This window comes from Fulmarus glacialis, unplaced genomic scaffold (genome assembly GCF_000690835.1).
Source record: "Fulmarus glacialis isolate BGI_N327 unplaced genomic scaffold, ASM69083v1 scaffold20735, whole genome shotgun sequence".
In the NCBI taxonomy this organism is placed as follows: domain Eukaryota; kingdom Metazoa; phylum Chordata; class Aves; order Procellariiformes; family Procellariidae; genus Fulmarus; species Fulmarus glacialis.
In genome coordinates this window covers 7,912-19,733 of record NW_009212625.1, presented here as the reverse complement: position 1 = coordinate 19,733, position 11,822 = coordinate 7,912, and the positions used below count along the sequence as shown (strand labels likewise).

Below are 11,822 nucleotides of genomic sequence, written 5' to 3'. Positions count from 1 at the left end.
TGAGGATTGCCTGCACAGAACTTTCTGCATGTCCAGGAGTTAATTTTGCCATTGCAGAGTTTAAATCACAGATACTTTGCCAGGAAGGCAAAGATCCATAGATCTCACCTTCCATCCATTGGGCAGACTTCCACTCTGTGCTCATCTGCTGATACAGAGACATGAACTGCCTTATTATAACTGCCTGTTTTCTCCCTTGCTTTCTGGTTTCTTATGTCCAGCTCAGGAGAGAGACTTCATCAGAATCTTAAAAGCTACACTTCAGTCACATTGGCAAATAACGGCACAATTTGTTTTATGCTCAGAAAATTTGCAAGCTCCGTTTTTCTTCTGACTGGGAAAGGCAAGGAATTCAAACCCGTGCCTGTTGGTCCACATCTATGTTGCTGGCCTGCCACTTCCTCCTTACCCACAACATTCCCAAGCACAAGAATGGCACCAGTTTAACCAGCTGGAAAACTGAACCGTTCCACCAGAATCAATCAAGTCTTTTACACTGCCATAACTCAGACTCGATGATCTTAGAGGTCTTTTCCAACCTTAATGATTTTATGAACTAAGAAGGGAATCCTAGAGATTTGTAACTATCTACAATACTTATCTTTATTGAAAGCAGATAAGGAACAAGGCAGCAGCAACAGACACTACAAAGGTACATGCACTACTAATGCTTGTGCAGCTACTTTCATATCTTGAAAACTGTGCACACCTCAAAAGCACTCGCAGAGAAAGAAAAAAAAAAAGAATTCTTAGGTAGAATTCTTCATTGATGGAATCGCCGCACAGGCCCATCTGTGAAAAACAGACCAAAGAAAAGCCACATTGGCCACCCCCAGGATACGTTTCTGAACCAATGGGCCAAACAGGTAAGGCAGACAGAAAAGCCTGGATTCAGCCTGATAATCTGGTAGCTACAGCAATGGAGGGTGCACGGGTTTTAACTCAGCTGAGTAATGAGGGACAAAGCAGCGCTCACATTGCAAGCAATGAGGTCACTGCCCCATAAAATCTCCACTTCCACTCATTTACTTTGCTTGATGGGAATTCTCTGTAAGAGGAGATATTTCTTCTTATTGCAGTTTGCTTCACTATTAGACTTAAATATTCATTGCATTTAGAACATAGCACTATTAACTCTCCCGGAGCACAGACAAAACAAGGAAACGCTGAGAGTCTTCACATCTCACCCCCCAGTTTACCCAACTGTCTCTCACATTTCTCTAGGAACAGCAATCCAAAGTGAGTCTGAATATAGGTTCAATAACAATTAAAAAGATGCTTTTGAAATAAAACATTTTGCAAGGCAACTGATCTGAAGGAAAGGGTACCTTAAAAAAGAAGCATCAAGGATACAATGAGACAATGGCCAGAATTCAGTGTAGCCAGATTCAAGGTTATGAGTACAAGCACATACTATATTGACCAAGTCTATAAAGACAAGACCACTGTGGTGGTTTTGGGAGGGGGAGAGATTGACAGACTTTTCAGGAAACAACCAGCCCCTAATTATTTTCAGTTATGTGATATTAGGGGGCACAGCTATTATTTGATGTAAACAACGTATCCACATAATGTGCCCACAATTCCGCAAAAGAACAGCAATCATTTTTAGAAAAAATGTCTTGGATTTTCTACTCAAATGGAAAATTTGAGCACTGAGCGACACTCACTGCAATTAAAAGTGTAAGGATCGTGTGCTAACTGCACTCACTTTAATAGTAGTGAGATTTCTATGGCATTACGATTTGCCCTTCAGTTTCTATGGCTTTGAAATAGAAGGCAGCGCTTTGCTGGACTTGGGCTGAGATGAAGAATCGATTGTACAACATGCGCAATTATTTTAAACTTGTTGGAAAAAAGTATATTAAAGTGTATTTTATTGTGAGCTGAACCTTCCCAGTTATATTTTATCAAATACACAAATTTCTTTGCAAAATATAAGCAAAGTTAATCCAACCATTATACCTTCTTCTGTACGAAAACAGTGTATTTCAGCCACTAAGATAACTTTCAGATATTATTTTATTCATTAACATGACTCATAAAACAGCTTTCTTTGTGGTTTTTCATCAAACATTACATGGTTCTCTCCTGCATAGGACTGTACTGAGTTCAAGCTAACTGATTTTGATTCAGTCTTCAGATCATATGCTCAGGAAGCATAACTGTTAAGTACTCGTTAATTAGCGTAACGCATATGTACCCGTGGCCACTGAAGGATGGAACTCCCACCCACGTATCTGCCGTCGTAACACGATTGTTGGCACTGAGTGCTACAGAGGATTTCCCTTATTAAAACTAAACAGATTCTTGCTTTTTGGATGAATAGGCTCAGAATTATAGCTTCATTCTTATGAAGAAAGCACTTCAGGGACATGAAATACAATCATATTTGGCAATAAGAGATGCCATTTCTTGGCTATTTTAACTCCAAGAGCTCTAACTGTTGAAAGACAGACTGCCCAGAAGATAAACATACCTACAGGCCAATTTTTGCTCCTCCGACAGTACGACACGTAAGATTGGAAAGAAGAATCAGAGACAACTTCTCCAGCTAAAGTACAGAAAGAGCAGCAGGACAAAGCGCTTGTGTGTGTGCACAGGTAACATGCAGTCCAGCAATATTAGGCTTTCATTTTAATTATCCACAAATCTTTGTATAAAACCAGTTCTTTCATACCACTCTTCCACAAGCCCATGAAAAATTGTAATTTGGGGTGTGTAGGACTTGTGTGTGTGTGTGTGTCTGTGAGAGCGCGTGCTTGCAGTGTGTTCTTTGCATCTACTCTTTTTTCAGGGAAACATCGTAAAAGTACCGTATTCTAAATTGTCTTGTTTTCATATTGTGTTTTTGTCTATTATGCTTTAAAAAATAAATTATTCATGGAACATACTGATACAGACAATTTATCTGTAACTGAGGGATCAGCATAGAGCAAATGCGCAGAGGCCATCACCAAAGCCTGCTGTCATGAGCGAGGCACCACTCAGTACTGGGAAACTCTATTTGCAGAACGTTACATGCGTCTGTTCTTTTCTAAACCTAAGCTCAAGAGACAGCAGTAGGGAATCTTGCCCTAACCTTCTGCAGGTAGAGCTCTGGCACAGCTTAGGCTATGGCTTTAGGGCTTAATTCTTGACTTACACAATGACTATCTTACCTCTAACGTAAGTTCATGCAGTATTTTACATTTAATTACAACAAACATCTGATATATTAAAAATGCAACTACCTTCATTTTTCCTGTAAAAGTGCAATTAAAGGTAACTACCAATCTCATTTTTCTTGATGTTTTGTTCTGAAGGAACTCAGGACAAATATGATTATGGGCTGAGATTTTTCCTAAATAACAATGGGGATTTTTCTGCAATTACTACTGCTTTCGAAGGAGCTCTAATACTTTAAGCAGTGATAAAGTGGCAGCTGTACATGTTTAATTTCTGAGAGCCTGGGCATAATGCACAAGCAGTAATCCCTCCAGCTGTCCAGTAATTAAACATCATGCAAAGCCCAGAGGATATCATTGCTGTGCTACCTTATCTTATTTATGAAGGACTTTCATTTTTTAAATCTATAGTCATTTTCTTTCCATTCTTGGAAATAATTGTAGATTCCTCCACCATTACAAGCGTACTCAAGTTACAGCTACCTTCTATAAAATGACAGGAACTTCAGGCTAGCCATGTCTCTTTTCATCACATGCTGAAATAATCATGAATAGTGATAGCAGATAAATATTTCCTCTACAGGCATGAATGCAGTACTATGGGCTTTAACCCCATTAAAATTGGTGGGTTTCTCAGGGAGAATATATGGCAAAATCCAATCCTTTGGGTTTGATTTCCCTCTGAGCTGACTGAGGAAAGTACATCACTGTGCATCTAGCCTGTTAATGAAGGTAATGAACAGAATTCATAACTTTGATGAAAGCATGTATTAATCAGGCTGCAAATGAAGATAAAATTAGTGCTATGTTATCACCAAGTAAAAAGCTCTCAGTAGGATCTGTGGAGATTTAGAACGAACAGAATCAGTATGGTCAAATCCCCATAGGTAGCACTGGAAGTGTGGCTCACGCAAAACACAGGTATCTTTTACTGCATCAAGAAGAAAATGATGCTGAGACAACATGATGCTCCTTATTGCTACAGGACAATGATAAAAGATGATAAAACAATTTAACTGTCAACAGAAAGGTCACTTCATGTGAGTGCAGGAGCAGTGTGGAGAAAGGTGGTTTTAAATCAGCTTTGTAATTTCCCCACTTCACCTGGCTCATCACCAGGTGGATTTGCTGGAGGGATCAGACCAGCTTTAGCCTGCTTTAAATTCTGCCTTCTGCCAATGATTCTCAGGTGATCTGAGGGCTATTGAGCAACGTTGGAAAGAGTTGACTCTGAAAGTTTTCTGCACTTGGACCTTCCAAGAAAAGTATCCCTCACTTGCACTGCTGCTTTTTATGGAGAACCACGCATGTGCTTGGAGCTTCGCTAGAAAAGAGTAAATGAAAAGCTCCTACTCTGAGGATCTTGTGATATATATACTATGGAAATGTGAAGGCTGTGAGCTACCATAGCAAGGACATGTGGCTTACAGCTGAGTAAGAATGTGCTTACTGTTGTTTCCCTTATTAATTTAAAAAACTTTACCCAGTTTGTTCACTTTTAATCTGGTGTACTGTATCATAGGGCTGAAAATCTGTAACTAGTTCTGAGATATATGGTCAGCAATTAAAAGCTGGAAGACCAGGGTCCAAAAGATGCTCTCGGTAATGAGGCTGTCACTGTCATGAGATTCCTGCAGGAATTCCTGGCTCTCACCCTTGGACAACTTTATGAGATCAGTATAAGTATATCCATTACCTGCACAAGTTCCCATGGATCGCTGTCTCTGTACTACAGATAAGCAGAATAAATCATGGAACGGGAAAATAGCTTATTATGCTATCAATGTATCAGTGAATACATCATTTCACTGTATCTGACTATTGGGTAAGGGGAAAATTGTACACTTCCAACTCCTCATCTGCAAGACACAATTTCCATACTGGGTACAAGAAGTGGTCCAGTTAAGAACCAGTAACACAATCAGAAGAGATGGGGCCAGAGCCTTGCTCTCTCTGTTGAGCATCCCAGAGTCCTGTCAGGAGGAACAAGTGATGTGTGCATTACAGAGGTGCAATGCCCATTTCAGCTGTTACAGGATGGTAGCGCTTCTGCTCTAAAGCCATGCTGAAGTGCTCTCTGCATTCCTGAGCGGCTGACAAAACACTGGTTAATATCTCTCTTAGCAGAGATTTAACAAGTTCTGTAGTAGTTAGCAAAGTCCAGACTGACCCTGAATTGTGATGCTTTAATAACAGCTTTTCATATTTCATTTCTCTTTTTAGTCTCAGTAAACGCATTCCTAAGTTTGTCCAATCGTGACAAAGGTTAGGTATGCTGGGAGCAGAAAACCTCAACCAGGGAAATAAGAAAGAGAATGCCAGCACCTCCAAGCCAGCAAATTCAAGACTGCTCTTACATTATTAACTATTGATGTCTATTTCAGAGGACTAAACCTGACCTATGACTACCACACACTTAGTATTGTAAAGACACAAGTTACTTCTGCTCCAAAGAACTTAAAAATATGGGTTTTTTCTTTTTATATACTCTTTTATTTTAAAAAGGCAGATATTTGCATTTTCAAAAATTGTTTGTGCACTGGAAGTTAGCAGCAGACTTACAAGCCTACCTGCTGGAAGTAAATTATTTAGGCAGACAGGCACTTAGCCACCTAGATGCAAGGATTAATACCCGCAATTAATCCCTGATGCAATTACAGCCTGTGCAGACACAAATCTGGATCCCTAATCACTGCTGCTTTATCCACTGCAGGTTAAATAATTCACGGCTTCCACTGCTTCCTTGGGAAGTTCTTCCACAGGGTGAAAATCGCACCATTTTTCCTCCTTGTCCATGGGTGAACAACAACAACAATGTGCATTACCATCCATTGATAATGGCTTTCAAGCAGTATGATGGGGTCAGTGCGTGGACTGCTTATGAAAATAACTGCTTTCCTAACGCTGGTACCAGACCAGGCCTAACAGGCCAGCAAGGGCTGTTTTACACATCTCTGTGGAAGTTTTTATTTTAATGGATTTCATCTATCAAATTGTTGTTTCTCACTCCAGACATGGCAAACAGGACCCTTATTTCAGATGAATACAGTCTGCTTTGCTTACTCCTAAGGGGCTAGCTTTTTATAGGACTGGATTGTACAGGGGGTGATGAGGAACTCAAAGGAAATATTTGACTTATCCATTGTTTGAGATGCTGCATTTTTTTCCAGCATACTCAGGTAAGTCCAGAGCTTGCTAACTGCAGCTGAACCCTTTGTCTAAAGGGGATTACACAAGGACAGCATACAAGACTGCGAATTCTCTCCTTCCTTGAAGGAATGATATTCTGAACACTGCTGTGACAAACCTTCTTCAGATCACACAGGGTGCCAATCGAAACAGCAAGTCTTCAACAGTGACCAAAAGCAAAGGAGAGGGTTGTAGAGCACCGGTTTGTTTCCATTCATGCAAGATGATGTACCAAGGATATGGCTGATACAAAGCACAAAGGAGAACCCAACCCAAACAGAAGATTCTCTTATTCATATTTTATACTTTTGTCCCTGAATTTGTGAACAGCAGCCTTCTCCCTCCAGCTAGCCGTGCCAGTGCCTACACTGACTACGCTGGATAAATTTCACATTGATTCAAAAAGCAATTACATAATTCTGAGAATAAAAATCCATCAAGAATTATCAAATCCAGAACAGTATCTGAAAAGCAAGTCGTTGGAGGCGAGAAGCAGACCTAGGAGGAAGAACCATAATACACTGGCACTGTTCTTACAGTTTTGGATGATTCTACTACCATAATCATTGTTTTCCTCTTCTGCAGTAGATCCTCCCTTATCTTGGACTGTGAACATTTTGATATAGGGACAGGCGCTTGCACAGCCTCAGCACAACCAAGCCTTGCTCCTGTATCTAGATACCAGCACTATATTGCTAGTGGTACAAATTACCAATGCAGAAATGCAGGCTCAAGTAATGTTCATAAACTCCTTATTAAGTTTTTTTGAAGAATTATAATACTAAGAGCCAGTTATTCCTATCAAGAAATAGGAGTAACCATAGTTAAAATATGTTTAAAGTGTCACATTAGCTTGAAGTAATAGCTTTATTAACATGGATTTAGAAAGAGCTTAGGATTTTTCTTCTGGATGCCCTCACTCACAGTATCTTCAAGTCATCTTCCACTTGGTTACTGCACATGCAGGCTCTCACCATAGAAATTATCCTGAGCACAAATAAACTCCCTTCCAAACATTTATCCAGAAAGATGTGTTATCTATAGACAAGTTGGTCAGCTCTGTGAGAGATGCAGTTTTAGCTATTACAGGGTGCTCTGTTCCAACGGGCTGCAGGTGACAATCAGTGCCAAAGCTTCTTTTAAAATGAGAACAAAAACGTGGGTGCAGAGGTTAAAAAAAAAAAAAAAGTCTTCACCTAGGAACAGACACTTTTTTTTTTTTGTCAGGATACCGTGTGCTGCTGAGATAAGAGAAAATGGATAAAGGAGGATTCTAAACAGAGAAGAAATGGGAATGTTAACAGAGTATCAGTGGATAGGCTTAGTGAGGTTTATCAGATTTGGATAAAAGAGAGGATAGCTATCAATCCTCCACAAGCTCTCAGAGTTTAAATGGCTAACACGTTTGTTCTCATCCATGAGGAAAACACCTTAATTTGACAAGCAACCTCACTGAAAATGCTCCCACTACAGCCATTCAGCAGTGCCTCCTGTTTCCTTCTCAAGGTGCGTTTAATGCCTCTGAAAGGTGCTGAGTCGACAGATCTTAGGACTGAAAGCTTCTGATGTTTGCACCCACCCAGGAAGCTCCAAGTTTGCCTGTCAGTGCCTTTCTGCCTGGTCCTCTGGCCAGAGAACGGCCCATCCCACATTCAACTCAGCAGCAACCCCTCGGCAAAGATTGCCAATGTGCATCCACCGAGGTGGCAGCCTATGGGGGGACAACACTCAGTCAATAAGGAACTAGATGAAAGTCACTAATTCATTTCACGTGAGTTACCCAACAACCATCAGAAGATGGTAATTTGTCCTTGGATTAAATTTCCATTTTAAGAACCTGCATGTGCACTAAAAATGTGGAAGATAAGCAAGACTAGAGATGCTGAAACATCCAGAAGAGAAACAGACTCAGCTATTTCTAAATCCATTAATAGCATCATTATGCTGAAATTATGTGCCATCCAGAACATATTTACGTTCATTTTGGGGTTACCTAGAGCCTTGAAAAAAAGAAGTTCAAAGCAATTCCAAGTAGATTTTTATTATAAATAAAAGACTTCATGAGACGACAACTACTGGTGTAAGCAGCAGCAGCATTAAATTAGTGGAGGCAGCCACCAGCGTAAAAATTGTTTTAATTTTACTAACTTATATTGGGAAAAGAATAATTTTTTCAATAGCAGTTACAATTATCTTCTGAACTTGTCTCTAATTCAAGCCTCCCATTCAAAGGAAAAAAAAAAAAGCATATGCTATAGAGAGAACACTAAGAGTTTCATACAGAAAACAAATAAAAGACTTTTGAAAACTGCCAAAACATCATTAGCTTAAAGGACACAGGACCCGGGGTCTAAGCACATCACCAATTTACCTCATCATAATAATTTATTACTTAGGAATTGTCCATGCACACACACTTAATTCCACATGAAACAGGAGGCAACTTAAGGCAACCTATGCCTTTCCTTGTGAGCCAACCCAACTGGAACTATGCCGTACAGGCTCAGTGCAAGCACAGTAACCTGCTACCGTTACCCCTGGACCTCCGAGTCATGTGCAATATGGAATCAAGATGCTTTGAAAAACTGTGTGTCTAATCTGTAGTTAATTGAATTAGTGAGTTGCATCGAACCTTCATACTGAGCTTCATACATAACAAACCGCACACTGGGTTTCATTGGCAAGAGTGAGGCCAGCAGGTTGAGGGAAGTGGTTATTCTCCTCTAGCTGGTACTTGTTAGGTCGTATCTGAAATGTATGTCCAGTTTTGTGCCACCCTGACAATACAGGAAGAGCATTCGCAACCTGGAGAGGGTCCAGTGGAAGTCCAGCAAGATGGTTATGGTGCTGGAACACATGATATACAAGGAGGGGCTGAGGGAAATGGGTTTGGTTAACCTGGAGAAGGCTATAGGGAGATCCTATTGCAATTTTCCAATATCTAAAGGGGTGATACAGGGAAGCTGGAGGCCAACTCTTCTCAGAATTGCACAGCAAAAGGAGAAGAGGCAATTGGCACAAGTTGTGACAAAGGAAAAAGTAAAAAAGGACAAAGAAAAAATATTTTTACAATGAGTGGCTAGACATCGGAACAGCTTGCTCAGAAAGTAAAATCTTTGGTAAGATTTTGTTTGATAAAGCTGACTGCAGAGAAATAAATTTATCCACGTTTTACTCAGAACCACAAAATGTTCACATAAAACATATTTCCTTACACAACTTCAATGAAAAGATATAATGTGGATTATGAACTGGCTAGGTATTATAGCCCAAAATTTGGTTTTCAAATGAAGAAATATCAATCTGTGCTTGCATATAATCAGTCAATCCTTTCACCAGTAATCTGGAAGTAAAAGTAACATTGCTGATATCACATGCAACACCAGAAATATTGATGGATGGGTGAATAACTACACAGAGCATGAGATAGCTTCTTAATAGCCTGGGATCGTTTGCATACAAACAATTTAATAACGACAAACAGAGTTATATGAGAACAGTATTAGAAGGGTGATTTTACTTCTGCACAGACTGCTAAGACTGATATTCCCTAAGTTCTGGTGGTCTGTATAAAAAGAAAGTTGGAAAATCAGCTGGGATACCGAAGGGAGCCACAAAAATGAGTCAAGCATTCATGCAAAAAAAAAAAAAAAAATTGACAACATGAAGCATAAAGAACTAAGTATGTTTAGTCTATCAAAAAGACAGTCTGAGAAATGGCTTGATTACACAGTGTAGGAGTTTTCACAGAGGGAAAACACTGTTAAAGAGTTCTTTCATTCAGCAGAGAAAGGCCTAATAAAAGGCAATGGCCAGTTAGGGACTGAATTTAAAACAGTTACAGTAAATAGTACATCATTCTCTCTCTGTCCAGTGAAACCAACAAGCTATTAATAAAGAAATATCCAGGCCTATCTATTACATCCCAGCAGACGCTAGCCTTAGTCTATAGGGCTAAGGAGGAAGCACATGGCAGTAAAGCTGCTGAGCTACTACAGAGGAAGGTTTGAACACTGTTATTTAAGTCCTTACCACATCATCTTGGTATTAACCCTGATAATCATGTTCCAAACTGACTAACTATATTCTACTACGACAGTAAAAGAATACTTAATTGTCCATAGAGTTCAGTTTATACTCTCCAGCCAGCTCCAACTGGAGAATCCTTCTTTCCTCTCTTTCTAAAATTCACTACTTCGCACTGCAAATGTAGAGTGAATGAATTTGTTGGCAGGAAAAGTCATCCCTTTACATGCAATTTGTAACAGTCACTCTAGGACTTTTATAGTCCTCAAGGGAGATGTTGCATACATATGAAAGTATTACTCTAACTCACCAGGAGCGCAACCAGCCTCATCAATACCACTTTCACAATCCTTCTGTCCATCACATCTCCAGGACGATGGGATACATTTGTTGCTTAAGTCTCCACAGCTAATTTTTTCAGCTGGACATACTTGCTTGGCTGGAAGAATAAAATAAAGAAAAAACCCCAAGTTAAACGTAATTCTAGACATTGCTAACGTTGTTCGCACTTTTAAAGTTACTTTTATTTTGTATGGCTCAATCCTGAGATGTTGTAATGAAATCCCAAGTCAACAATGATTTTGAGGTATGGCTGCTTACGTCCTGTATGTGTTCCCCAAAAGAGATCACAATACTTTTACATGGGGCAAAAAAAAAGTGAAATTAACTGATTCATCCAAAATGAACTGAGAGAGTTGCTTCAATAGATCAACAGGAATTTCAACTAAGAGCCCAGGGCTGGTTGAAGGACTGGCAGAAGGACTGGAATACTCAGTGTGAGTAATGCTCAGTACGCAACAGCACTGCCTGTTTGTGACTGCCTCAAACCTCCAATACACTGTGCTTTTGCTATTAAAACACCAGCACCCTGCACACAGCAGCAGTAGTACTGAACAAACTACTCTGAAAACACTACCTCAAATTAAGTCAGGAAAAACAAATTGCCTAATTTTAGTATAAGGGTTTACTTATATTTTTGGTATTGCAAGGCAATTTCTAAATTTAATGATTTAGGCAGAGTATGGTCAGTAAACCTGGGGAAAAAGTGGCAAGCACAAGCATGAACTCACACATGTTAAACAAACTTAACTGTAACTACCTAAATTAAAGGCAACTGTGACCTAAGACATGGAGACACAGGAAGAACCGCAGAATCAAAACCCCCAGTACATGCAAGAATACATCTACGAAAAAAAATCTGCCAAATTTATCTGGAACCAAGTAAGCTGTGAAGCTCATTCTCTTATAACTATTTTGCATTGCCAAAATTCCTTTTTTTTTTTTCATACTAGTGTAAAGAGCAACAGATCTACATTTATTGTGACAAGGCTGCTCAAACGCATAATGTTCCACAGTTTAAACAATTGTTTAGTATTCTGGAATCATCATCCAGTTTGGCAGGATTTGCTTATTAAACAGACCAATTTCTCTCTTTAAAAA

The 11,822-nt window shown here is 39.6% G+C and overlaps 1 protein-coding gene across 1 annotated transcript in view; it reads right to left on the bottom strand.

Moving 5' to 3' along the window:
- The window catches only part of LRP8 (low density lipoprotein receptor-related protein 8, apolipoprotein e receptor), a gene marked incomplete at its 5' end in the record, with an annotated part of 42,923 nt that extends 32,102 nt beyond the window's left edge, over positions 1-10,821 (bottom strand). Inside the window, one exon of the mRNA XM_009577946.1 lies at positions 10,693-10,821. Within this exon, the coding sequence (XP_009576241.1) occupies positions 10,693-10,821 (129 nt within the window). The remainder of the gene's footprint in view (positions 1-10,692) is intronic.
- Between the last annotated feature and the right edge of the window lie 1,001 nt (positions 10,822-11,822).